The sequence below is a fragment of the Falco naumanni genome, chromosome 10 (assembly GCF_017639655.2).
Source record: "Falco naumanni isolate bFalNau1 chromosome 10, bFalNau1.pat, whole genome shotgun sequence".
NCBI classification, from domain to species: domain Eukaryota; kingdom Metazoa; phylum Chordata; class Aves; order Falconiformes; family Falconidae; genus Falco; species Falco naumanni.
Genome location: NC_054063.1, coordinates 35,723,046 through 35,751,033, shown reverse-complemented (window position 1 = coordinate 35,751,033; position 27,988 = coordinate 35,723,046). Strand labels below are relative to the sequence as shown.

At 55.1% G+C, this 27,988-nt stretch overlaps 2 protein-coding genes across 2 annotated transcripts in view; one reads left to right on the top strand and one right to left on the bottom strand.

Annotated features, from left to right (window-relative positions):
• On the top strand, positions 1-25,242 carry NECAB3 (N-terminal EF-hand calcium binding protein 3). Its single transcript, XM_040608111.1, has 13 exons — positions 1-193; positions 5,177-5,201; positions 6,259-6,367; positions 13,256-13,281; positions 13,613-13,710; positions 18,643-18,779; positions 18,974-19,095; positions 19,394-19,473; positions 19,905-19,958; positions 20,574-20,686; positions 22,367-22,444; positions 22,785-22,876; positions 23,044-25,242. Exons 1-13 carry the CDS (start codon positions 101-103, stop codon positions 23,070-23,072), a joined length of 1,056 nt encoding a protein of 351 aa, XP_040464045.1. The 5' UTR covers positions 1-100; the 3' UTR covers positions 23,073-25,242.
• CBFA2T2 (CBFA2/RUNX1 partner transcriptional co-repressor 2) overlaps positions 24,877-27,988 on the bottom strand; it is a 66,153-nt gene continuing 63,041 nt past the window's right edge. The window contains 1 exon segment of the mRNA XM_040608110.1: positions 24,877-27,988. Coding sequence (XP_040464044.1) covers positions 27,698-27,988 — 291 coding nt within the window. The 3' untranslated portion in view covers positions 24,877-27,697.

Genomic DNA, 27,988 nt, shown 5'->3' with positions numbered 1-27,988 from the left:
TGAGTCCGGTTCCGCGCCGCACCGCACCGCACCGCACCGCACCGCGCCGCGCCGCGCTCCTTACGGCACCGCGCCCTACGGCACCGCGCCCGGCCGGGCCATGATGGCATGTGCCGAGCTGCTGGCCGTCTGCCTGCTGTCCGCCGACCGCGGCCCTGCGCCCCGCCGCCAGCCGCTCCCTATCTTCCACGACGTGAGTACCGCGGGGCGGGCCCCCGGCGAGGTCCCGACCCCAGCCCGGGAGCCGTGGTGGGGCTGTGTGTGTGGGCGGCGGGGTGAGCGCCCTGCCCGCCTGCCCCGGCTCAGGAGCCGAGCCCCAGGGATGCGGGAGCGGGCCCTGCTGGTGCTCCAGGCCTGAGCTGTGAATCAAGGCGTGGGTCGTGATGGCTTAAATAATACTCAGTGTCTGAATTATGAGCCTCTGAGCGGCTAGAAATAGCCCACTCCTTATCGAGAGCTGGTTGTCGTGACTGCCGGAGCGGGAGCTCCGTGTGTGGCAGGCAGGCTGCAGAAGGTACCGTGTTAGCTGCTAAAAGCCGTGGGATCCCACAGGCAGAGCTTGTCCGTTGCCCACCGCAGCCCCCATCCCTGCCCACTCCTAACGTGCTCTGAGCTGTGGAAGGAGGATGCTTTTTGCTCAGGTTGGAGGTCGGCTGGGCATCTCGCCGGCTGTGGGTGGCCTGGGGGAGTTGAAGATGTGGGTAGTGGCCATCTTCGTTTTCACAAGATGGGCCCTGGCACGGTGCCTCCCGTCACACTGCGTCCCCCCTAGCCCCATGGCGAGGGTGCCCCTGTCGAGAGGCAGCTGTACGCGCTGGGGCTGGGGCTCAGGGGGAGGCAGGGCCTCTGTGGCACCCAGCAGGGTGGGCAGGTGGCTGCATGGCTGGCCATCTCCTAGGTAAGTGGCACAGCCTGGGTCAAAGCCCAGCTCCCCTGCTGGAGCATGTCAGAGGGGCTCAGTTCTGCTCCTGGCTGTCTTTTATGAGCTGCAGGGTGCCTGAGTCAGGTGGGCAGCACCTGAATCTCCCTGGTAGGCCGCCAGCCCTTGCATTCCCTTGTGTCTGTCACCGCTGGGCTCTGAGGCACCCTGTGGAGCCAAGGCAAAGTGTGAGCAGAGCTGCTGCCCCTGCCCTGCTGCAGGGATAGGGGAGAGGAAAGCAAAGCAGGGGTTAAGAGCGAGGGTTGGTTTGGTACCCAGCACCTGGGCAGCCCAGGGTGGTGCCAGCTGTCATCTCTGTCCTGTCCTAGTCCAGGTGGTGCCACCCCCCATTGTCCCCTTTCATCCTGGGAGAGGGGAGCAGGAGATCTTGGGCAGCACTTTGGGAAGGTGAATGCCATGCCTGGTCCAGTCCTCCATCTAGGAGACCTCCTGTCATTACTAGGGAGCAGCTGGAAAGTGTGGCTCCCTCGGCTGCACTGGTGCTTGCTCCTTCCAGCTGGGGGTCAGGGTCTCTCTCCTGCCGTGGGGGCATTTCAGACTGCAGGGCTCTCCAGCCAGCATCATTAACTGCACTAATTACTTGGCTGATGGAAGATGGGCTGGAGGGGGGTTGGTGGTGGCAGCTGTATTCCTGCTCAGCTCCTTCAGGCACTTGCTGAGTCCCACATCTACCCCTCAGGGCGTCGTTAAAGCAATTAAAATAGGAAGTGTTAACAGCACTAGTGGCTGCTTTCTGGTTCCTGGTGGCTTCCCTTCCTCTTCCCTGTGGTTCCCTTTGCTCCTGTCTCAGCTCTGGAGCTTGGCAGGGTGAGTTTAATATCTCTGGGTTTGGGGCTGGGTGGTTGGCTGGTCTCCAGCTGCCCTCCCAGGCTTGTCAAGGCAAGCTGCCACCCTGCCGCAGCAGGGCAGGATCCTAGCCTGCCCCTCGGGCAGTGGGAAGGCAGGGCTGCCCGCCACAGACCCCGGGTGGCAGCTGCTGCTTCTTCTGGGACTGGAACTGCCATCTCCCTGCCTGCAGATTGCCTGCCTTCAGGAGAGGTGAGGAGGAGGAGGGCTTTGCCTGAGACGCTTCGCTGCAGGCACGGTATGAACTGCAGTGCTGCCATCGCAGTTGTTTCTCTGTGCAGACATCACAAGCCTCTGGGAGATTCATCCCCCAGGCTGGCGCTCAGGGCTTGCTTACTCCCCTCTCCGTGTATGAAAGGTTCAGAAAAGCCTCTTGGACATCCCACCTTTTATCACTGGCTGCTCGCTGCAGCCTGCATTAAGTCTGCAGTGGGTCAATGAGCACAGTGTCCCCAGGGCAGCTGTCCCCTCCCCAGCAGCCAGCGTGTCCCTAGCTGTGTGTCCAGCAGCTGTGGCTGCTTCCAGCCCTGCAGGCAGGGAGAAGCCCTATAACGTCCCCATGCTCCTGCCTTCCTGAGATGTGTGTGGAGGTTCAGCCTTCAAATAAATGCCAGTTCAGTGCTTCTTCCATCAGTCCCAGTGTGTCCACTGCTGCAGGCACTGAGCAGGGCTGCAGCTGCTTGGACACAAGCCCAGGAGCTGGAGGCTGAGGTAAGTGTCTCAGGTTTGAGGCAGCGTCCCTGTGTTTCTGAGACTGCCAGCCCCCTGAGTGTGAGCTGGGGATTGCCTGTAGGGCCTCTCCAGCAGCCAGTGCAGACCTGATCCCACTCCCAGCCTGGCTTTGCGTTGCTTTTCCTTGTCTTTGTTCTAGGGCTGCTGTCCTCATCACACAGGGCTCTGCCTGGAGAGCAGCCCTTACCTGCCATTGCCATGCATGTGCCTGTGCCCTGCACGGGGGTGGGGGCAGGGATCACCCCTAGGAGTGTGGAAGTGGCTCTGTGCTGTTTTTGTGTGGCTGGAGTCGGATCCTACCTCATGCATAGGTAGGATCACCAGTGTTTTCTGGTGCATGCAGTGCTCACCGAGGCACCCCTCTGCAGCTGGGGTTGGCTGAGGATGGGCTCGCTGGAAGGGGCAAGGAGCCCCGCCATCCTTGGGGGATGTGGAGCAGATGTGGTATTGCCTTGCAGGGCTCTTGCAGCTCCACTACTTGTGCCACGTTTGTTTATTTTGAGCTTCAGGCAGCTGTCGTGTGCGCTGGCAGTGCTTTTCTAACGCACTGCTGGAGCAGAGGATCCCATGTGCAAGGGAGAAGCATCAGCTGTTTGCTGAGCTTCATGCTGAATCCAGGATGGGCTCACCTTGGGTTAAAGACCTTCTCAGCCCCGTGAGATCCCCCCCAGAATCGTGCTTTCCCTCTTAGCCCACAGATGGACCCTGCTGAGCAAGGCCAGCCTGTGAGTGGGAAATGTTTGGAGTCACTTGAACCTGCGTTTAAGTGCCTGGGTGACACTTGACTGTCTTTGGGATGAGCTAGCTGGCCTTGGTGACATTTGGACTCATAGAGATGTTGTTGCGTGAGCCATGTGTCCCTCGGATGATGGAGCTCTATAGGATTAAGCTTTTGCCTGGACAGAAGGTGGCATGCCCCAGGTTGGGAGGTGGCAGAGTGGCACAGGCATGCGGGACGCACTGGTGCTGCCCCTGCCTGCAGGCAGAGCTGCCCCTGCAGCCGGGGAGCCCTGGCATGTGTAACCCCGCAGCTGTGAGACGCCTGGCGGGCAGGTGAACCCTTTAGCCTGGAGAAAGTTTTTTGCTTTAAAACCCAGAGAAATCCTCAGTGTGTGGGAACTGCAGGTTCCTGTCTCAGCTGGTCAAGGTAAAGCTCCAGAGCTCGTGCAGCGAGTCCCGCGGGGCGTCAGAGAGTGCCTGCCCTGCTTTCCTGCAAGGGAGGCAGCCTGAGCGGCTGGAAGCCCACATCCTGGAGGGACAGTTACCTAACGCTGGTCGGCTCAGGGCAGCCTCCATTCCCTGCAGCAGCTCCCAGTCAGGAGGAGCTTGCCTTTCTTAGAAGAGAATCCTCTGAGGAGATGTCCCTGCTCCTGGTTTCAGTTGTGAGGAAGCGCCAGGGAGCTCCCTGCTGGGACCAGCATCAAAAAAGCCTCTGCCCAGTGGTAAGCCAGTGGCTTCCTCAGGAGCAAGCAGCAGAAGTTTCTCTGGGTAACTGTTTCTGTACCTCAAAGTTATTTTTTCAGGGACGTTTCAGTGGCTAGGTATGGGCTTGTGCCCTCCAAGCGTGCAGCAAAGCCGGCAGTGAGCGGTGCAGAGGTGAGCTGCCGGTGGAGGGGGCAACTGGCAGCAACGCGTTTTCCTGCAGCAGGGCGTGGAGCTGGTCTGGGGGTGGTTTTATCAGCCATCTCTGCTTTGCAGGTGTGTGGAAAAGAATATAACAAAGTCTGCCTTCTCCTTTTCTTGCCCTTTTTCATGCCTGATCTTTCTTCAGATCTTTAGATTTCTTTATCAACCAGGGTGGCTAAGAAGGACGATTAAAAAGAAGAAAGTGGCCACACACAGAGCTTTCTGTCATTGGCTCTATTAGGATGTGCTGGCTAAAACCTTGTACTGTTCAATCTGGCAAGATGTTCCTAGACTTTGGAAATTATGCTGTTCCTCACCGGAGTCAGCCCCAGACCTTCTGATGATTATTGGTGAAAAGAGGAGCCAGGCGGGTACAAGAAGCCCCAGCTTTCTTCTGGGTTGTGGGCAGAAGTCTCGTGGTTGGGAGCCAGGGTTGAGATCCTGAACTGGAGCAGCTCTCCAGCTGTGCTCTGTGGCAGAATTAGTTACAGATTAATTAATAATAATGAATTAATTAATTACAGTGTGTGTGTGAAGGTGTTGCAGGAAGGATTGTTGTGAAGGGTGATTACAAAGCACAGGACAAACTGCTCCTTGGTGCAGACAGTTGAAGTGTCAGCAGTGATGCACAAAGTGCTTCTGTTATGGAATGGTTTTATGCTTAATGTTCTTTCATTTAAAAGGTCTGAAAAATTAAACACGTTCCATCACAAGGGTGTAGCAAAGCCCTTTCTACTTCATCTCCCTTTGTGTTCTTTAGAAGAAGCTCAGTGTGAGTGCTGGGCTTGCTCGGGTGGCGGCGGCTGTGCAGAGAGCTTTGTGCATTGGAGACAAGAAATAGTTTTAATCATTTGCAAAGCGGAATTTCCCTGGAACAGCCTGTGCAGACCAGACAGCAGGGGTTTCTCTGTGGCTCCCTGAGCTCCAGGAGGTGGTTTTCCCATGGTGGTGGGTACTGCCTGGCTCACCATTCAGCTGCACTGCTGTCCCTGCTGCCTCACCAAATAAACCCTGTTGTATTTTCTCTTGCAGATTTTCCGGCGAGCCGACAAGAACGGTGAGTGCTTTGTTCTTGCTTCCCCCTCCATGCCCGGGTCTGGGTGAAGCAGCACAGCCTGTCCCTGATAGAAGGTTTGGCTGAAAGAGTGAAGGAGAATAAGGGCAAGCAGCACTCTGGCTGCAAGAAAAATGCTTTTCTGCTTTGCTCAGAGCAAGAGGCAGTGGAGCAAAGGGCCTGGCGGGGGGCTGGGGAAGTGGGCTCCCTCGGTTCACCATTTGTGTGCCACACAGGACAGAGCCCTTTCCAAGCCCTTCTCCTGCCTGCATGCACATGATCTCTCCTCTGTGCTGCCAGCAGTGAGAAGGGAAGGCAAAGCAAGCTGTGCAGCAGGCAGCCCAGGGGCCGTCAGGCTCCATCCCTTGCAGGATTGATTCAGTCTCTGTGCTCAGTTCAGGGTTTTACAGTTGCCCCTGGTTGGGTGGCCCTGTTTCTGGATGCCCACTGGGGAGCCCTTGGCATTTGAAAATTGGGCTCTGCTACCTGATTTTTAATCTGGCACCCATAAACCAAGAGGTCCGAAATCACAAGTCATTGTGATTTTGCCTCTGAGCCTTCCCACCCTCTCTTGGCCTCTTCTGCACGGTAGCTTGCAGGCTTCAGGAGCTCCTTCTGTTGCAGATCAAAACACAGCCCAGGAGCTGCAGTCCTCCATAGAAAGGAGAGAAAAAGCTCTTGAGTCAATGGAGAGATTTTTCTTTCTATAAAGACCTGACGCTGTCCTCAATGTGCTGTTTGAAATGGACTCTGTACTTAGACAGTCATCTAAGTAGAGTGTGCCTGCATGCATTTCTGAAAACGTTACAATGGGGTCTTCTGGAAGGGGCTGAAATTCCCACCTGAAATTCCAGCAGCAGTGGCCGTGCTTGCCAGTGCTCCTGGATTTTTGATGGAGACTGGCAGGAGATGCTTTCAATGAGATATCTACTCTAATTATTATGCACAACACGCCCAACCGTCCCACGCTCCTGGTAGAGAGGCTGCTGGGAGGATCGCTGGGGCCCGTATGCTTCTTTCTGCAGGTATATAATTATTCTTCCCTTTTATTTAAATGCAGATGATGGGAAGCTGTCATTTGAGGAGTTCAAGAACTATTTTGCTGATGGGATCCTGAGCTCAGAGGAGCTGTGGGAGTTGTTTAGTGGCATTGACAGGCGTCATTCAGAGTAAGTACCATGGTGGCACATAGGAGAGGAGATGAAGGAGAATATAAAACTGTTTGACTGTAGATGGAGGACATTTGGAGGCGGGTGCGATAAATAGTCAGGGTGAGATAAACCTCTCTGTTGTAACACGCAGATGTTAAACCCCATTGAACACCAGCTACAAGAATTGGTGATGAGAGAAGCCAGACGTTTTGAAAACAGTCGTTATCAGATGTACTGCGGTTCCATAAAAGCAAGCATTCATTTAACATTACGTTACGTTAGTTTGAAAAATGTATTCCAGAAATACACAGCTCTAGAGCAGGTTGTGTGTCTGTAAGAGGAGCATGTGGTGGTGTGAGGACGATGCACAGACTGTGCAAAGTTGCAGACTTTGCCACTGCTGACACAGGGAATTGCTTTTCACTTACGTAAGAGCTGTTTTCCACCAGAAGTGGGCCTTATGAGTGTAACTGTGAATTTAGGCCAGCTACTTTTAAAAAAAGAAACCCCCAAAGAACAGAAGTAATTGCACTTAGCCCTGGTCTCCTCTTGACTGGTGCTATCTGGAGGAGTCTGTTGGTCTCAGCGGGGTTTCTCATCCCAGCCTTTCGGATACCAGAGTGGCCTTGCTGGGGTCCTGCTGCCCTGCCAGCTGCTGTGAGCGAGCGTGTTTTGGCACTGGGAGAAACTGGCCGTTGATAAATTGCATGTCTGAGGGCTGCCTGTTCAGACGGAGGGGTGCTGCTGCGGGGGAAGGTGGCTGCAGCTTCCTCCCAGTCTTGGGCAGCAAGCTCAGCTCTGGCTTCTGCCAATTCCTTGGCCCCCCAGGAAGCATCTCCTGCACCTCTCTGATGCCCTTGGCCAGGGCAGTGTCTGAGAAGGTCGCTGTTAGGGAGAGGTAACTCAGAGCTGCGTTAGCTGCACACGCTGGTTCCAGGGCTTTGCGAGGAGCCAGGGCAGCTCCGTGGAGGGCCCGTGCCATGCCAAGATGCCAACAGCCACTGAATGCCATGGAGTCACTGATGGAGGGTACCCAGCAGTCCCTTGCTCCAAGCCCCCATATCATCCACCCAGGACTGGGGGAGAGGGGGTGATTGTCTCCTGCCAAGTGGTGGTGGGTTTAGCTGATGCTCCCACTTCACTGACGGGGCGGAGAGGTGGGCTGGTGTTCGCAGCCCCTGGTGCCGCTTTCTTTTAAGCCTGACTGCCCACTGCTGCCTGTCCTGCCAGTTGGGTTTGCTGGATGTGGGCAGCAGGAGATGTCTCATGAAAATGCCTCTGTCTCTTTGGGCTGTGATCCCAGGGAGTTGGCAGTGAGCTGTTCCCTTTCCTCCCCACCATTTTGGGGTGACCTTGGAGTCACTCCCATATGATACCACTGGAAAACACAGGTTGCAGCAAAGCAGGGAGTTTTACCTGTGCCCTTAACTGAACGGTGAAGATCTCCTGGTCTGCCATAGCTTTCAGGTTGGGCTTCCTCTGTGTCCGGGGCAGATGAACAGGACTGGCTGAAGGGGCCCATGTGAGCAGCTGTCTGAGAGCCAGGCACGGGCACGGCCCTCCCTGCGGCGGTGCTCTCCATAACTCATTGCCCGTAATGACGGTGCGGTAGCTATGACAACATGGCAGTTGCGGCGTTGAGCTGGTGACATCTGTTAGCAGGGCATGACCGTTGGGTCTTTGATCCCTTTCTGCCATGAAGGCAGAAGGGCCCCTGCGGGCAGAGCTGATTTCCAAATTCCTGCATTCGGTGACTTCAAGCAAATGTAGGAGATTCCGTCCCTCCAGCCCTGCGAGGGTGCCCTCACTTCTGCAGAAGCAGACGGAAATCCAGCCCTGAGGCCGTTGCAGGTGTAGGTCTTGTTTCTGTCCCTGGTTGGGATGTGGCCACGAGCGTGTGCGCAGGGTCAGCGCGTGCGATGGCTTCGGTATGAGCAGGTGGGAGTGGGATGAAACACGGGAGGTGGCAGCAGGGAGCTGTACGTGATTCCTTCAGCTTCATCCCCAGCTGGAGGAGGAGGAGGAGGTGGGACCTCCCAGAGAGGGAACCTGGTGCTTCAGCTTATTGTCTGATAAGAGGCATCCTGCCCCCTGCGAACACCACGGGCTAGCGCTGCCTCTGCCGGAGTGCTCTGATCCTGACCCAGTGCCGCATGCCTGCTGCCGTGAGGGACTTGGAGAGACAGGCTTGTCCCCAGGGAGGCACGACCCTGTCTGTCCTCAGGGGCTGCCCGGGGACTGCTTGCCCACTGTGCAGCAGCAGTGCTTAGTGTGCTGGGCTTGGCAGGCGTCTCTGTGACTGTGTGCAGAGCTGGACTTTCTGGCATTTGTTTTTGGGGTGTGCGGGGGCACTTGCTCCTTTGTACAACTTCTGGTGCCTTGTAAGGGCTGTACCGGTGCCCTGCTGTCCCCTTGATGGTGGAGCGGGACAGCCCCTCTCCTCCAGGCTGCCTGCTTGGCTCGCACGTGCAAGAACTTAATATTTTTGAGAGCTGGCTGAAATTTGCTGCCAGATTCAAGAGTTATTACCTGAGGTAATACTCAAAGTATTACGAAGCTGGAAAGTAACTACAAGCTCTACAAACGTATCTAGCGTGCTTCTTTCATGTCCTGTAGCTTTTCTGATGATGGGAAAGTTTCAGCCTTAATCCCATGGGTGGATTTGGCCACGAGGATGCTGTGTTCATCAGCTCTAGGCTAGAACTTGTGTTTCTTTGTCAGTGCCAGCCTGACCGAAGGAGAGGCGTAGCTGAGACCTTTGTACCCGGGCACACTCTGTCTCTGGGTAATGGAGCACTGCCCAGACATGTCCTAACCCTCACCCCCCACTGCAAACCTGGAGCTGCTCCCCTGGGTCCCAAAGCTGACATCTGGGAAGATGAGTATTTCGGAGGTCTCGCACATTGCTTGTTCTCCCACAGCACACACTTTCCTTTTCTCCTCATCCTTCCTATCCAATCTTCCCTCCACCTCCCATCCACCTGGTGCTCAAGTGGGATGCTGCGGCCTGCAGGCACTTCTGTTAGGTTCAGTTCAGATTTTATGTTTCCCTGTGAGGCTTTTTTTGTTCTGCATTCCTGAAAAATGTTCCATTTTGGCTTTAAAATATCTCCTTATTCTAATTATTTGACACTTTAAAAGTTATGTTGAAACTGAATTCAACTCTCTTTGCAAATTGGTTACAACACTAGGTCCACCATTTCATTTAGCGTGTCAGAAAGCTCCGCATCAGCTCTGGCACTGGTGCAGAGCAGGAAGATTCATATTCCTGGAAAAGTGCATTTTCATCCACTGAAACGTCTGGGTGAGAAGAGACGAATATGTTTGAAGGGGTGAAAAATCTCCATTGCTGCAGAAGCATCTTGGGAGGCGCACAGTGCGGCTTGCGCTCTGAGCAGCCACGAGTCCATCTGCAGCCCAGGCAGGTGGGATGGGAGCAGATCCCAGGGTTTTGTGGGGACAGCTTAACAGAGAGTCGGTTACAAAGGGCCTTGGACTGAAGGTTGTAGTGTTGCGTAGGTTGCATACCTACTGCTCTTTGCAGGGGGCTATGAAACTAGGGAAGAGTCATGTGGACCTCACCTGTCCTTCTGTTGGGAAATTTTAGAAAAATAGGGTCTGGCAAATCCTCTGTTGTATGAGAGCATCAGATAGTGGTGGCAGGAATTGGGCACAGACTGCTCGGAGCCTGTGCCTCTGAACTTGAGCCACAAGTGAAAGGGATAGGAGCACTGAACTGGTGGTTTCTAAAAACTCTTAGTGGATATAACCTCAAGCCTCTGGTTCTGTGGAAGAAGGGACTTGTGTGAACTTTCCTCCCCTCTCTTTAGTCAGACACTTGGAGCTGCAGTGCCTGCCAGTCTGAATGATGGAGAGTGACCAAAACACTCTGGGTCACACTGGAAAGGTTTGGAAACCAGATCTGTGATGGCAGCAGAGGTTCCCAACATGATAAATGGTAAAAAAAATACCCATCTGCTTTGTTATAGCTGATTGCTGTTTTCCTGCATAAATTCCAGGCACATCCTGACAAAATCCCAACAGCATAATACTGACAAGATCCTTCATCGTCAGTTCATGCTTAATTACAGTTAATCAGTGGTTTGAGCACAGTCAAAATACAGCTATGTGGAAATGTGGAGAGTCTCGGGATGAGTGCTTTGGAGGCAGAGGATGGCTCTTCACTTGGAGTGGGAGAGGGGATGGCAGAGGGAGGAGTGGAGCAAAGCCTGCTGCCTTGTCGCAGCCCTGCAAAATGGGTCGGGATTTGACGTGCAGGTTCTTCACATGAGCTGCTGTTTTCTGGGATGAAGTAGTTTCTGATAGCATGAAAATGGCACCACTGGTCCTGTGATTTGCTTGCTGTGCTCTGTTCTGCCCCTGACTGTGCCCTGGGGGCTGCCGCGGGTGGCCGTGCAGGGTTGCTGACCGCGCTGGCTGCGTGGGGAAGGGAGCAGGCCTTGCGACAGACAACTCCCGGAGGGCTGATTTTTTGCCATGAGACCTTGGTGATTGGTTCTATGCTTAGCTGTTTAGGGCTTTAGTGATTGAGTGGCTGTTTGACTTTAAGCAGCAAGCAGAAAGACGGAGAGTTATTAATAATCTCTGGCCTCTCCTTGGAAGCCACAGGGTTGGTGCTGATCGTGGGTCTTTGTCACACGGGCGCTTGCTGCAGTCAAGGTGGGGAACTGGGCAGTGGGTTGAGCGGCTGGCTCCTCCTTCCTGGTGAAACCGGTCCCAGGCCCTCACTGGGGACAGACTCAAATGCCTGGGTAACATATGCATTAGGTGTTTAAATGTGTATTCTGTTATCTCATCTCCATGTCCTCTCTTTCGTGATATTTACCCATCTCTTGGGTGGGAGCCAGAGGCTGAAGTTGTTACTCTGGGGCACAGGTCTAACAGCCAGTGCCGTGGATGCTGCGGTGCCAAGTCTCCTGTGGCAGTGCAGCAGTGGCGGCTCTGCAGGCTCCAGGCAGCTTTCAGAAGTAAGTGGAAAAATTAAGAAGGAGCAAGACACTTTTCCAATTTAAATCTGTGCTTCAAACTCCAGTCACTCTATCTAGCAGAGCTGTGGTTGGGTGCATGGAGCTACTCGGAGAAGGATGGATCAGCAAAGTTTGATGGAGTGGAGTCGGCAGAAGAAGGGGCTGTGGTTTTGCCGATTGTCTGTATTGCGTCTCAAGGGAAACACTTTTTTTTTTTTAATCCATTTTAAAAACTGTCTGCAGTGCCAGGACAGTGCGCCAGAGCCCTGCCTTAATCAGCTTCTGCGGTAGGTGTTTAAAATAGATGAACCAGATCACATCCTAAAACTGCCCGTCTCCCTTGCCTAAGAAGGCGCCTGATGCAATTAGCTAAACAGGGGGGTCAGCAGTCCTGATGCTGCAAGTCTGCGGTAACATCTCACACCAAAATATTTTCATGGTTTGCAGCACTGCCTGATATTGAAGTGGAATATTCTAAGTGGAAGCCTAGCAGAAAGAGACACAGAAACCAGTTTTTTATGCTTGGGGAAAAGTCGTAGGAAGATTTTTCTTAAATTATTGCACCCATTCTTGGTGTGGCATTTTGGTCACTTCACATACTCTCTTCTAATTTTGTCTCTGGGGTGTTTTTGCCCGGTGAGCAGTGTTGGAGTGGGGACAGGGTGATGCAGCTATGGTTTGACTTCCCCCCCTGGGCAGGCAGCGCTGCAGCCATACTTGCACTTGGAGCCCAGCAAACTCAGGGTATCACTAGTTCCTCCATGCGTGACAGCACTTAAAACACTTAAACTCTTTCGTGCTCTCTTCCACTTTCCCAATCAGGATTTAAAATGGTTGTAATCATTTAGGGGATTTTGAGACAGCAGAATTTCTTGAGTGGAGGATGATTTGAATAAATGATATCCTGGGGCATTTCCCTACAGACTGCAGGTGATGCCAGGCATCCCGAGCAGCTCTGCCTCAGGCTTTGGCCACCTGAGCTGATCAGACAGCTTCATGTGAACCCATGGTTCTGCTTGACATCCTGTCCTGAAAACATGCGGCTGTTTCTGGATATTTCCTCCTCCCTCTACACCCCAGCAGCATCTTTATCAGCAATGGGAGGGACCTGTCCGAGCCCTGCAGGGATGCCAGCACTTAATCTCTGGTGCAGTGCTCTCAGTTACTGAAAAGGAGTGGGAGGCAGGCCCGCAACTCCAGGTTTTTGGACCCACGTCCCCTGCTTTAATGGCCTTCACATCAGGAGCGACCCCTCTCGTGGGCTGTGAGGCCATCCAGCTCCCTGCCCTGGGAGCCTGAAGGCAGCCCCACGCTGCCTGGGCTCTGAAGGCGGGGGAGAGAAGGGGCACCCGTGGGGCAGAGGGGAGAGGAGAGGGGCTGGTGCCATGGGGGCAACCACGAAGGAGGACCTGGGCTGAAGTCAAGGGGCACGCGAGGAGGGAGTCCTGGCTGAGTGCTTCGCGCCTTTAGGGGAAGAGGTTGGGTTGAAGAAGCAGTTTCTGGGGCTTGTCAGCATTGGCGCTCAGAAATGGGGCTGCCAGCCCAGCTGGCCAGCCCGGAGGTGTGGGATGCTGCCTGCTCCCCAGACCTCTGTCCCAGCCCATCCTGCTGTCACAGGTGCTTTCCCAGCACGCTTCAGCTCCAGGAGATGTTGGTGGAGCAGCTTTGCTTGCTCCTTCAGGCCCCCGCAGCAGAAGTGATGCTCTGTAGCCCTGCCTGGGTGCTGCAGGTGCTGGGCATGGCTCCTGAGTTGCTGGCTCTAAACTTGTGCAGATTTTTATTTTTCTAACACAGCTTTGGGAGGAGCAGTAAATCCACTGGGGGCTCAAGGCAAGCCCTCAAGACCCTGCCCACTGTAACTGTTTCTCCCAAACCAGCCCCACCATCTAACAAGAGCTTGTTCTTCTGTTTCTTGCAGTAACGTGGACACAGAGAAATTGTGTGGTAAGTGGGGTTGTATTCCTGCCTTGGAGGGGGATTTCTGTTGAGGGTTTGTGGTGGGGCTTTGAGCACATCTGACTTGGGCAGGAATGGGGGAGTCAAGTGGCAGTAACAGTCCCTGTGCCTGAATCCCAGCACAGAAGGCATCCCTGCTTTGCTCAAGGGGACGGGACGTTTTGTCTGTGTGGATAGGAGAGGACTTTTCAGTCTGTGGGAGCGTGACTTTGGAGAGGGACTCGAATGCCCCCCTGCAGTGCCGGGCTGTGTGTGGGAAGCAGCGGGTGCAGGGCAGGCAGAGATGGGAAGCTCACCATGGCCTTCTCTCCTGCTTCAGATTATTTCTCGGCGTATCTCGGAGAATACAGGAACGTGCTTTCTGCCCTGGAAGCCCTCAACTCTGCAGTCCTGGCAGCCATGGACAAAACCAAGCTGGTAAGGATGGGACTGTGGGAGGGCAGCAGGGCAGGCAGGTGTGTAACAGAAGCCGTGGTGATGTTGGCTGCTTGCTTAGCATTAAACTTCGGTGTCAGGGGCAGCAAATGGACCTCCCAGATCAACGGGGCTGTCTTTGTGCAGTGAGCACCGCAGCCGCACAGCCTGCAGCGTGCCTGGAGGAGGGGGAGCTGTGCCAGAGCAGAAGGGTAGAGCTAGTGCTTTTATGCTCTGGAGATGTCTTCTTCCTTGCAGGGTTCTGGCAGCAGTTGTTTCAACAGCTCCTGGCGTACCACTTGCAGTGTCCTGCCTGGGGATACTGTTTCTGGGAGTATCGCTGATAATCTGTGTGTTGTGTCTCTGAGCCAAAGTAAGGTCTTTTCCAGAAGCAAGGTGGCATGAAATGGGGACTCCAGGGTTGAGCCTGCTCTGGACTGGCCCCAGCAGCTTGTGCTCAGCACAGTCTGTGCTCACAGCAACAAAAATTTGCTGCCTGAGAGGGGACAGAAGCCGCTGCAGCAGGAGGGCTGCTTTGGGAAACAGCCAGGCACTAGGGAGAAGGTAGGAAATGGTGAAATTCGTTGACTCCCACTTTTTGCCAAGCTCATCCCTGCAGTGAATGCTCTCCCTCTCCCTGGAGCTTGTACTGATGGGAGGCAGATTGGAGGCTGCTAATTAGGGCAAGCAGCCTTCTGCTTTGTGAGTCCCCCTGCCTCTGCGTCAGAGAGCAGAGGTCTGCAGTGCGCAGCACTGTGGGCTGAATACAGCTGTGAGAAAGCCGTGGCCAGTACTTGGAAGGGACCAGCAGCCCCCTTTGCATTTGAAATGTATTAAATGGTTTAGCCGTGTGCTTGGGACTGATGCTGTTTTACAGCTGCGGGAAGGGCCAGCCCTTCATTCCTCTTCGATGTGGTGGTTTGATGCTTGGGAGGAAGCAGATGAAGGGCATCACCCACGTGCACACTGTCCACTGACATCCTGATCGGGCAGAGAAGTGAAGGGGGACCGGTCCCCACTGTCAGCCCTGCGGAGTCATCGAAGTGGTGTTTGTGCCTCTGGAGTGTCAGTCGTGATCTCTTTGAGTTTTCCTCTGGCGAGGTACCCCCTCATTGTTTCCCTGTGTGTTGGGAAATTTCACACCAGGAGAGGGGTTCACTTGAAAATGCTTTTTCTCTTTGGTTCAGCTGCTCGGCCCCCTTCACAGGTATTAAGTGTGAGTCCAGAGGGAGTGAATGAATCCTCTTCAGAGAGCTATGCTTTATTTCTGTTCTTTTCTGGTTTGTGTTTTTAAAATTATTTCTGTAATGAATTTTGTATATTCATGTACTTCTCCAAAGGACAGCTCAATTAGTGTCTGCTTCGCAGTATTGGCACGATGCATTCATTCACTTCATAGTTTCTGCTGCCACAGGGTTTCCCTGGAAAAAGAGAAGCAGGTTTTCCCTGTTGAAACAGATTTTTGCGGACTTGCTTTTCCACCCTTGTTTGGATCCAGCCAGAGCCAGGAGGCCAGGGCAGCCCACCGTTCACAGCACTGCTCTCCCCTGGGTGAGAGCTGTGCTGATGGGGTGCTCTGATCCCAGCCCTGAGCTCCTGGGTGCCCCGATGAAGATACCGATCCTCCTGGGAAGCATCTCCCTGTGCTTCCCTGGTCCGCTGGGCTCCGAGCCGGGGAGAAGGCAATGCTCCAACCCTGTGGTTAGGGCTCTTGCAGAGCTGTGGGAAATCTGCCACTGCTAGAGGCTGGCAGAGATGATAAATGCTGCATTCGTACCTGCTGTGACCTGAATATATTCCCATGTTTGTATTTCCAGAAGGGGACTCAATCTTGGGTTATTACGGGATTAGTGGGTTTATTAGGTTGGATTTTAGCCAAAGCTCACACCTTTCTCAGCCAGGGGAGGGGGAGAGAACAGAGATTTCCCATATTACACATCTGCCCCTCATTTCTGTTGGTTCAATCACCTCTAATGCCACTGTGGCTACAGACCGAGAGCCCATTTGACAGAGAGACCACCCTCCTGGAAGAGCTGAAAGAAACTTCATCCCAGGGAGTCACTTTTGCTGGAGATGCAGCCATGCTGTGTGCTGGGCAAACTGGAAGAGACCTGCCTGCTCCAGCAGCCCTCACCATAAAGCTCCGCTTCCACAGGCGGGCTGTGGAGTCAACAGATGCTGAAGGATCTGCAGTCCCTGCCTGTTTCTCCCAGGCTGTGTTTAAGGGAGTTTCACATGATCCTGAGGAGGCAGGGATACCCAGGCTAGCTAGAAGAAGGAGGGGATCTCTGACTTGAGCTGGGTTTCACAGGTTTGAACCACAGCACCTTTTGGTTAGGGCATGCTCCTTCCCCTGGAGTTCCTTACTTCTGCTGCCGCAGGATTGCTCACCCCTGCATTGTGCAGGTACTTGCCCCACAGCTGTAAATAGACTCACCGTATGTAAATACCAGCCCACTTGACAAGCAGGAAAATCGAGAGCATTGGGCTGCTGCTTTAGCACAACAAAAGGCAGAGCCTGGGAGATGGTGCTGGGCTTGCTCAGACCTCAGACCGTGCCAGGGTGATGAGCTATGGGGAGGGGAGAGAAGGAAATAAGGAAACCAAAGCTCAGAAGGAATATGCCACAGCTCTGTGTCCGGCAGGTATGGTTTGAAGCAGTGCTGCCAAAAGCCTTTTTGGTGTTGGGGATTCCCACCTCTGCGCGGGTTGCTGCAGGCCGGAGTACCTGGCGTGGATCAGTGGTGTGCCTCGGCGGCTGTCTGCTGGGCGCAGGCTCCTCGATCTGCTGCCTGCTGGCACGTTGTCGACTGCAGGATAAACGCTGTGATAAAGCATGGGAAATGCGGGCTGGGGTTGTCCTTCTCGCTGTGTAAGTGACTGCAGTTACTGTAGGAAATGGCGTGTGTGGGCAGCAAGCCTGCTGGTGGTCTTTTTTATGGATCCACAGGTTGGCCGGAGGAAACCAGATCATGAGGGGTTCCTGTGCTCCCATCCTTCCTTGCTGGGTCGGTAGAAACACGGTAAAGAAAAGATGCCTTTTCCAGAAAAGAGGGTTTTTCTCCAATTCTGTCATTCCCACTTAACATTTTTAAAATATAACTTGATAGCTGTGCTGCAGTTTACTAATTAAAGCTTGTCTTGTGGCTAAGCTTTGCATTTGCAATATAATAGTGTCACAGTAAGAAGTGAACTGTGGCGATACCTTGGGAAACAGTCTGGTATTTCTCACAGGGGACCAGTATGCTAAGAATTTTCCATTTTCCAGTTTGCAGATGCTGCAAACTAGCCTATAAATACTTCTCCAAGTCAGGTGCTTTTACTTTTCCTTTGGCAGGAATTATGCGATCACCTATTCCATTCTGTCCCAAGCTTAACTGTCATCATAAGAAACTAATAAAACCTCTCAAAAGCAGAATTATAGCAGCTCTTGGCAACTTTGGGATTGTCATCTGGGTCAACGGAGCTGAAATACTAGTCCGTGACCAAAAAGCTTTGCCTCATACTTGCTGAATTATTTCCTCCATGACTCCTTTCCATGAATCTTTGCTACGAGCAGAAAATGCTGTGCTCGGTGAGACAGAGCATGTTTTTGTTAAGCCTCTATTTACAGCGGGGTTTCAACTGTGTGGTGCAACACCTGACAAGAGGGTTTTGCTTGTTTGCCCCAAAGTGAGGAGTGCAAAGGAGGCCAGGCAGCTGAACTAAAGGGAAGGTGCATTTTTCAATTGATTCACTCACTGGCATGAATTTTCCAAGTCGATGCAGAAGGGTGAAACAGCATCTGGGGCTCTCTTGAGAGATGGTTATTTCCATCCTCCTCCCTGGCACATTCCCCTGGGCATGCTGTGTTCGATGAGGCGAGAGACTGGAAGCAGCTGGCTCATCGCGTGCAGTGCTCACCCAAAATACTGATGTGTCTGCGTGGGATCCTGTTTTGCCCTTGCAAGGTTGGATGGGGTGTGCTGGGACCAGGATGATGAGGAGCCTTCTGCACGGTGAGCTTCAGAGCTGAGTGCTTTCCAAGCACAATGTGGCCCAGGCTGGTAGTTGGGTTTTAGTGGTTGGCACCCCAGGCTACTGCCGGTGCCTGTGTATCTGGGGTGTAAGAACTGCATGGGGGCGAGCTGCAGGGCTCCAGGCAGGCTGAACATACACACTGTGCAGAAAGAAGGGTGACTGTGTTTGGATTTGAACCAGCTCCTGAAATGAAATGTGTCCAGCCCTGCAGTGGATGAATGATGTGTCCTTTCTGCTGTGTCCCAGTGGCGACTCAGTCGGTGTTCTGCACCTTTCTTAGGCTTGTCCGGGGCAGGTTTGAGGGTCGGTTGTTCCCCTGTGAGCAGGGGATGCGTGTCCGGGCTGGCAGAGGAGCAGCGCTGGCGGGGATTTTGGTCCTGCACCCCTTGGAAGTGAGGAGGTGAAGGAGTGGGCAGGAGGAGTAGCAGGGTCCCTGCCTGGGGTCCCCAGTCCCATGCTCTCCATCTTCTGGCACCATGGGGAAGAAAGTCTTGCGGGGCTCCCCTCAGCCTTGCCAGCCTTGCCCCAGGAGCCCCGATGCAAGCAGAGCCGTGTGTGTGAACCGCTGGGTGCAGCAAGGGGTGCCCTGCCTGCCCCAAAGCCCTCCCTGTTGCTGGGAGCTATTTTTGCAAGTGGTGTTTTACCTTCCGGCTTGGGAGGTCAATCTGTGGTCCTTCACGGCTCCTGGGGGCTGTGGGTGCTGGGGCTGGGTTGGGAGGGTCAGGCTGTGCATCACAGGCATGCACCCAGAGGATGCTTTTGTCCTACAGTGTCATTGTTTCCAAAAGCAACTAAAAATTTGATTTGAATCCATCCCATTGGATATATTTAAGGGCCAACTGCTTCCAGATGCTGCTCTGCTTCCCTCGTGCAGAGCTGGAGGCATCTTGACACATCGTCTCCCCTTCCCTGCAGAGGTATGAGACCTCCTCGAAGATGGAGCAGTTCCTGACCCGTTTCCTGCTACGGGAAACCATGCACCAGCTGCAGTCCCTGCAGGCCTCGCTTGAGTGTGCCGTGGACACCGTGGAGGAGCAGGCGGGACGGGAGAGGTAATGAGGTGGGAGATGCTGGTCCTCCCCTTCTCCACACCACTGCTCGTGGGGGGATGCGGTATGGGGCAGGGCTCATGAGCCCCCCCTGGGAGGGACATCTGGGAGCAGGATCTGCCCTTTTGAAGCCTGTTGTGAAGCTGACCTGTATAGTGAATGACTTTGACCCCTCCTTTTGCGTTTTATTCTTTCAGAAAGGACATAAAGAAACCTGAGGCCTCAGTTGGCCTGAGGTCAGGGAGACGAGGCGGGCGCAGAGGACAGAAGAACGTCTGTCTGTCTCCGACAGACCCCTATTCTGGGATGCTAACGACAGGTATCTGCAGCCTGGCCGTCCCTCGGGTTGGTGTCTCTGCCCCGCTGGAGGCTGGAGTGGGTGTGGGAGCAGCAGCATGGGACAGCGGGGGCTGGACCATGTCACCCAGATGCCAGCTGGAGCTTCTGTGGGATGTTGTATCTCTTGAGCAGTGGAAGAAGTTTAAGGACTAAAACAAATTTTTTTTGGTTTAAATCAGAAATTTAGACATTTTTGCAGTTTTCTGGGTCTTGAGCAAGCTTTCGCAATGACAAAAGCAAGCTTTTTTGGTGACGTCTCTCTGCCCTTCCCTGTGCAGGTGTTTGTGTTGAAGACAACAGCCAGTGGATGGCACAGATCAACAGGCTCCAGCAGCTCATCGAGAAGCTAGAGTGCAAGGTGTGTGGCAGAGGGGAGACGGGCTGGGGGCTGCCCCGCACCTCGGTGCTGACCAGGTTGGTGCTGGGACCTTTCCCCACGCCAATGACCCTGGTATTTGGTCCTGGCATTGTTACGGAGCTGCTCCCATTCACTACACCTGGACTTGCAAAGCTGCTCATCTCCTGCTGTCTCCAAAGCCTCTGCTTCTCCCCTCGACGCTGCTGACCCTCCCTTGCCTTCTCCATCATCCACGCTGATCTGACAAGTCAGTCTGAACCCACCAAGCCCCACAGATGTGTAGGTCACATCCCTGTTCTCCCCAGGTACTCAGAGGAACGTCCCCAGAGCCTGTCACACTGAGCTGGGCTGGGCTGTGGGTTACTGCCACGTTTTATCTTGTTGCACCGTTCTCCCAGTAACAGTGATTTTTCCTATGGACTTAAATGCAGAGCCCACGCCTGGAGCCGCTGAAGGAGGAAGCGATGTGCAAAGGGAGAGATGCAGTAAGTCCTCGTCCTGCCACTTGTGGTTTGCAGGTATCCCCGTAGTGAGCACGGATCCCCTCTCTTACACACACACGTGTTCTCGCAGCCCCTGTGCCCTGTCACCTGGGTGAGCTGCTGGCTGTGGTCTGGCAGAGGGGCAGCAATGTGGCAGGCTGTGAGCTGGGCATGGGACCATCCACAGGACAAATGCAGCTCCATCAGGTCCATGAAAGCCCCAGGTAGTGCCCGCAGCCAGCCCAGAGGAAGGCAGCGTTTTGTGAGTGCCCAAATCCCTCAGGTTTGCTCCAAGCGCCCACGGCCCATGCAGAGCCCCAGTGGAGGGGTCTCGAGGCCCCTTTCTGCTGGGGGAAGGGCACAGGGAGCTGCAGCAGCCCCAGAGCAGGACCTTGCCATCTGGGGGATGGAGCATCTGTTGGTGCAGTCCTCATTGTCAAGGCAACCTGCCCAGGTGGAAAGAAGCCGTTTCATGTTGGCGTTGGCCCCAGCATTGTGGTGCCAGCCCCTTGTGGCTTCCTCTGCGGTGCTGGGCTTGCTGGGCACTGCCTTGTCCTGCAGCAGGGAGGGCAGGAGACAGATTAGTCCCTGATGCCATCCTCTGCTGTCCCTTCACAGCACATCCTGGTGGCAAAGAGGCAGATCTCGGTGGCAACGAGCGGCATTGAGGAGTTCCGCCAGGCATTCCGCTCCTACACGGAGGTCACCGCCGGGCAGAGCAGCTGCCTGCAGTAAGTGTGGCGGGCGGCGGGGTTGCTCGTGGCGTGGCTCGCCGAGAAGTAGGGCCTTTTAACATTGCACCCTTGAGGGACAAAAGGGGGGTTTTTTGGTGGATTTTATGTGCTGGGCAGTGCAAGGATGGGCTTGGTGTGCAGGGGGTTGACCTTGCAGAGAGGACGGTGTCACAGCTGCAGCAGTGTCTGCCGGCAGTATCGTCCCATCTCCTCCCAGCAACAACCACTTGTCAGCATCTGGCGAGGAGGGGATGGGTTTTATGCCAGCAGGAACGGCTGTGGCACGCACATGTGAGTGAATGCATGCGTTCCTCCAGCACTGAGGGACTTGAAAATAATGGGGGGAAAATCAAGGGAAGAGTTCGTGTCGGGGTATTGCTTTATGTAAAGCGTGTGTAGGGCTGGCAGGAAGCGGCCGTGAGCACCTGAAGCTAAACCCCCGTGGGAGCCCGAGGCTCTGCCCCCAGCAGCGCTCTGGAGCTCCAGACAGAGCTGAGGACAGAGCCCAGGGCTGACTTGAGTGACACACCACTGCCAGCGTGTCCCTGGAGATGGCACAGCTGCTCTTTGAGAGGCACTTTCCTTCTCCCACGGGAGATTTCAAGCCGCTTTCAGTGGGAAATGTTCGTGCTGTTCCCATTTAAAGTGTCATTTTTCAGCTCTTCAGTTCCAACAGCATAAAATTGCGTTTTCAGTCCAAACAAAAGGAAGATACTTGTTTTGACACATGTGGCAGAGAGAATGGTATCTTTTTTCTTTGGAATTGATGGGCTTTTCTGTCATGAGAACTATTAGTGTAGACAACTGGGTAGTGTTGCATGGGCAGCCTCTCCATGTGAGTGGAAAGCTGGAGCAAAGCCCAGGGAGACTCCACTGTCCTGGTTCATGCCAGAGAATTGCAAAGCTCATTGCGGCCCCTGCACAGGGGGACACAGCCTCTGAGCTGCTGGGTGACTTGCTTTGCTCTCCCTCCGCAGGGCTTGGTCCCTTCCTGCAGCCTTTAGTGGCAGCTGGAGGAAACGTTCATCCTCAGCTGGAATGAATGATGCTGCAGCTGAGCACAGCTGGTCCCCCAGGCCCTGCACCCTGAGCCTTGCTCTCTCACCTCCCTGCTGCCTCCCCCTCCCATCTTCCCATGGACTGCAGAAAGCCCCAGCCTGTTCCTCCTGCAGGAGGGAGCAGGGGAAGCATCGCCTGGTGAAACAGCATCGCTTCAGGGGGCAGCGAGCTGTGGTCTTACGCTGTGATCTCAGCTCCTTGCGCTTGTGCCTCAGTTTCTGTCCATGTGAAGGGTGAGGGATGACATACACCTCCTCCAAAGGGCTGGAGGGATGAGCTGCTTCATCAGGCCCTGTGCTGCAGTGCTAGGGACGTGCTAATACTTATAAAACATTGGCAGGCATGTTTCTGGGCAGCAGCAAGGACCGGTTTAATGGCTGTAAAGCTCCTCTGCTGCTTGGCCGCAGGAAATGCGGAGCATGAAGGGTTTGGGTTTGGGATCCCCTGGAGCCACATGCTGGCCCCAGCAGCCACAAATCGTGGATGAATCCAAACTGCTTTCTGAAAGCCTGGTGGTGAGGCTCACGTGTGCCCCTCGCTCCCGGCCTGGCAGGACCGATGCGGCCACACTGTGCCAGCTTGCCGGGCCCCGTCTCAGGGTCACTCCTGTCCCCACAGCGTGTCCGCCTGCAAGCTGACGGACGAGGCCTGCTTCATCCTTTATGAGTTCTGGCAGGACGTGACTTCGTGGAGAAGGTTGGAGGCTTTCCTTGTGGGGGGCTGGCTCGGTATGCTTGGGGGGCTGAAAGGGGTTTCCTCTCAGCACCCCACCAGGACCCCACTGCTCCCCCTCCTCGCGCAGCCTGTCCTGCTGCTGCTCGGCCTGGTGCACGCCCAGGGCCCCTTGCGGGGGAGGGGGGTGAAGACCCTGACGAAGGGTTCGAGGGGCAGGGCAGGAGTGGATGTCGGGCTCTGGGTGGTGCAGAAGCAGCCCCGTCCCCGTGCGTGGGCAGGGGTCCCGGCGCAGAGCTGCTCCCCTGCAGCCACGAGACGTGCACGTCCCTGCACCCTCCTGACCCCGCGCGCTGTTCCACAGCCACTTGCAGTCCAGCTGCAGCAAGGCTTTCCAGCGGTCCATCATCAGCCTGCTGGAGTCCCCGGAGCTGCTGACCACCATGCTCTTCCCAGGTGAGGCTGTGTCCCACGCTGCTGCTCCCCGCGTTCAGCACAGGCCTCCCTCCAGAGCAGACTGACTCGAGGGCGACCTAAATTGTGGTTTTTTTCTCTGCCACCCCTAGTCCCCCTCCCCTGTTTAACAGTGCACACCCCTGACCCCTTCCCCTCTCTCTCCCCAGCATCCTGGTGGATCATGAACAACAACTGACCCTGGGCAGCCTTTTCCAGGATGCCGTCAGCATGCAGAAGGGCGCGGAGCCCTCGGCGCAGCCCTCGCCTTCCCTTGCTTTCGTCACCTCCCTGTCCCTCCTTCCCTCCTGCGGTCTGGTGGGGGCTGCCTGCCCATTGTCCCTGGCAGTGTTTTACCCTTTTGGTCTTTTCATGTCGATTTATTTATTCCCCCATCCCAAGAGCGTCTCCGTGCTGCCTGGGGGAGCAGGGCCCTCCCAGCAGCACTACAGGAGCCCCGTTTGGGGTGGCAGCCTTGCCCTTGGGGGGAGCACTGGTCTGGTTTCTGCAGCCCTCAGCCCCTCTCACACCGCAGCTCCTCTTCCTCCTGGCTCTGAGGACAGGCCAAGGCTCCACAGGGGGCTGGGACAGGCTGGGGTACATGGCTCTGGCCAGCTGTGGCTCTGTGGGCTGCCTTGTATGGATTGTGAATAGTGTTTTATAGAAAAAAAAAATATTTCTAGCCAGGTGTGCCGGATCTGGCTGTGGCCACCCTGGCAGCCTGTGCAATGGCTTTGGGGCTGGATGTGTGCTCCCCTCGCTTGTGCGCGTCCCCCCAGTAAACCACTGCACCTCCCAGGCAGGGCGAGCATTGCTAATAGCTCTGTTGCTTCATCCTGCGGCTCCTTTAACACAAACCAGAGTTAGCGCTGGTTCCAGTGCTGCCGGAAAGGCTGAAGCTGAATTAACGGTGAGAGGGGCGGTGGTGGGTGGCAGGGGGCGAGCGAAGAAGGCGCTGTGGCCCAGGGGTTGCACCCTCAGGGTTTCTGTGTTGGCACCGCAGAAGCAGCCGTGGCTGAGCTGGGGTACGATGTGCTGTTGCAAACAGCGTGGAGTGAGCAGTGCTGAGGGCCAGCAGGGCTGGGCATGGTGGGCAGGGGCCAGCAGGGCAGCAAATGCCTGCAAGGAAGGGCCTCCTGGCGTGGAGAATAGCGCTGTCCTTGCACCCTGTCCCTGACACCCGGTGTGCTTCACCACGGGTACCCTGGACCCCCAGCCCTCACTTATCTGGGTGCCTGCCCCCCACCTCCCCCTCCCCATGGGCACCATTCCCCAACAGCACCCCCAGAAACATTAATATGACTGTTCTTCCCCAGGTGCAGTAATTAAAATGCAGTTAGTCTGTGGTTGAAAGGGTGGTGGCTACAGCTCCAGCCTGCGGACACCGTACAGGCTGTACTGGGTGTCTCTGGCATGGTGTCACCCCCCTGCCCTGGTACTGTGGGGCCACAGTGTGGAGGGACACTGGGTTTGGGGTGCAGGGAGGGTGACCCAGCTGCTGCCAGAAGTGATCTGCAGAGATGGGCTCAGGGAAGCTCCTCAGAGTAGGGGGAATAGCAGCTGCTGCTGCCAGCTCAGACCCAGTCCCCATCTAGGACCTACCCTCCCAGCACCCAGTTATTTATCTAATTATTGATAACTGCTCAGGTCCCTGGCCAAAGCCACAATTTGCCATGATGCAGCCCCCTGCCACAGGAGCCAGGCCCAGCCGGGGTGGTTGGAGATGGGCACCCACAAAGGGCAGGGCTGCAGCGGGCTCTGCCTCTCCTGAGCCGCCAGCTCGGCTGGCTGCAGGGCACTCCACCAGCCTCCCCGGACTAGCGTGGCGTTTGGCCCCCTTTTGGATTTCTTAATTACTGTTTGCAGCAGCCTGGAGCCTGAAATCCTCAGATTAGGCAAAGGTGTGGGCAATGGCATCCTCACGGGGCTGGGGCACACACAGGGCTGGCACCGCAAACCAGCTGGGACAGCACCTTGCAGGCTGTTCTGTGCTCAAAAAAAAAAAAAAAAAGCTTAGAAAAAACATATTTAGACATGAACCCAAAGAAATCCAAAATTACCCAGTATGGGGCTGAATGGCAGCTCTGCCTGCGTTTCCTCCCGGTCTTTGCTCAGGGTTCCCCAGCAGCTTCACCACCACAGGGGAGGCAGTTTTTGTCCCTGCAGCTCCCCTGGCTGAGGCCACGGCCCGACAGCATCCTGCAGGAGCCCCAACAGCAGCCTGAGCACCGCAGAACCTCGGAGGAGGAGGGGAAGCTGTATGATGAATATAGTCTTTTTATTGACTACTTTTGAGTAGAACAAACTAAATACATCTGTATCAGTTTGGGTTCCTTTATACAGTACATTAAATAAGTTATGCACAGGAATGAAGTAACAAATTTCTATTACAGAATTAAATGTCAAAAAAAATAGAAACCTCAACCCAATGTCTTCCCATGTCCAAATTTCATATTTATCATTCCATGTGAGAAAAAAAAAAAGCAATCATTCTAATCATGACTGTTAGTATTTAATTCATTTACACGGGGGTTAATTTTAATACACTGCCATCAAAGTTGCATGAGAATTATGGAAGACAATCTATTTACAAGCAATTTCTTCCAGCCCTGCCTTGCTCTTCACTCTGCACCAGCCCTCGTGGCCGCCGGCCGCCGCTGACCCACAGTGTTAGGTCAGATGCAGCATCACAACCAGCCGTTATTTACCTGAGGCTGCTCCGGATTCGTGCTGTCCCCGTGCGGCAGGACAGCAGTGGGGTGCCCTCCATGCTGCCGGCGTGGGCACCACAAACCTTGTTAAGCTTTGCCGAAGTGGCAGGGACCGAGCCGGAGCTTCCCAGGAGCTCGGCGACGGGCGCAGCAGGCAGGGCAGCCCAGGGCCTCCCCCCGTCTCTCCTGGGGTGAACACCTCCAGGCTGGGGGACACCATCCTGTGGCTGCTGCGGGTCAGGGTGGCTCGAGTGCCACCCCCATTCAGGGCTGCCCTAATCCCAGCGGCACAGCACCCTCGTGCTCCCAGGAGCCATGTCCGTGGCAAAGGGCTCTGCTGCAGCCGGCAGCCCCGGCTCCTGGGGGACACAGGGGAGATGCTCCCAACTGCCACTCGAGAGCCATCTTGAACACCAGCCAACTTTGTGGCTTTTTTGCATAATAAAACCTTGCAGACTCGGGCATCGCCCGCCCTAGCCCGCGACAGCCGCTTCCCCTCGGGGACGGCCGTGCTTCAGGGGGTTGCTGGTTTATCCCCAGGCAGCCGGCAGCACCACTGCAAACTCAATGACGATTCATTATATCTCCATTATTCGCCTCCAATTGAAAAAGTGATCAAAAATAATTTGGGAATTACTCGCCTCATTGGGCTCCAGCCCAGCAATCACACAAAAACAGTCGTGGAAACACGGCTTTGCTGAATGGATGTTTTTCTAGAGCCCATTTGCGTGCAGCGTGGGAAATCGGGGCAGCTCTCGGATGGCACATGCCCATCGCTCCCATGGGCTGCGCCTCTGATGACCTCCGTGAAGCACCCGAGATGAGCCTGCTGTGCCCTGACACAGGGTTTGCACTGCCCTGGATCCCTCCTTCCACGCCACAGCAGGGACTCTCCAAGCGATAGCTCTTCCCAGGCTGACCACGGCATCCCTGTGGGCCCTCACTCTCCAAGCCTGCATTCTCGGGACAGTCTCTGAAGGCTGGATGAGGCAGCGGTGGCTGCGCATCCCTGTGCATCCCTGCAGGGAGGAGCACAGCTGGCCTTGGAGCAGCACCGCAGGAGCTCCCTGGGGCTGGGGGTAAGAACCGATGTAGGACTGCAAGTCCTCCATTCATTTTAATAGTTTGGCCAACGCATGTTGAGAGAACAGACTATAAATAACCCATCGCAATCGTGAGGATCTCTGTGGTTAAAAACAATGGCAGTAACTCTCAAACCAACAACTTCCATGCAGTGAAAAAAACCCAAACTCAACACTTCCTGCATAGAAAAACAACACTACCCGGGTGGAAAGGGCAGTAACTGCCCACAACCCATCCAGACTTGCTCTGAACACTTCCCCTCAGCAAAGGTCCCACCCAAGGTAACACGCAACTGTCTGTCCCATCACAAAATAGGATTAAAACCAGGCCATCCAGAAGCAACTGTCCGTACCTCCCTGGTTCTGACATTTGGTTTAGAGCAGACAAATCCTCTCTGTCCCTGCAATCATCAGCTGCCAACCTGCAGGCAGGAGGAGAGCAGTGGGCTCAGCTTCTGCCGTTGCAGTAGAGGACACGATGCTCCTGCTGGGAGATCAGCTCTGGTCTGTTCACAGCAACAGCCGGCCAGCACGGCCATCTGGGACACCGCTGTCTGGGAGCAAGGGAAAAAAAACTGATGCATATTATAGAAGAAAGGTGGCTGAAGGAGGCGGCAGCTCAGACACCTCAAGAAATGAGCTTGAGCACGTTTGACGCCTGCAGACAGGGCTCCCTGGTCGGGCACCACACGCTCAGCATCTCCTGCGTGTGCTGGCAGCCCTCTCCACCGAGTCCAGGTCCCCCTGAGCGAGTGGCCCAGTGTCCTCCAGGTCCTGAATGATGCTCTGGTACCCCCCTGCAGCAGAGACAGGCACGGAGGGCAGGGCTCACCTGAGTTCTCCACGAGCCACGAGAGAAAAAGGCAGAATGAGATGGCAAAGCCTGAGTGTCGGCACTCCGAGGAGGTGACGCAATGTGTCAAATGTGTCAAGTAATACAAGTTGCTGCAGGGTTTTTTCTTTTCAGCTTAAAAAAAAAAAAAAACAAAACCAGAGAAACTGATCAAATGGAGTGAACCAAAACTTCCCCTTTAGAGTCCGTTCGTATCTATTGCTGTCACGGATGCTGGGGTGGAGGACCGGGAGGTGGTCGCCGAAGTCTTCTCGAGGGCTGGGCTGGGCACGCCGTCGAGGCTCTTGACGGTAGCAGCTGCCGACCGGCCCGTGGGCAGAGCCAGCGGCTTGCTCTGGCCGTGCAGGCCCTGCCCGCAGATTCGGTGGTGCCTCTCCCAGTCCTTGTGCTGGCAGAAGGAGCCGCAGTACCGGGCAATGTTGCAGCCGCTGCACGTCTCGCTGGCTTTGCGACCACAGTTCCAGCAACT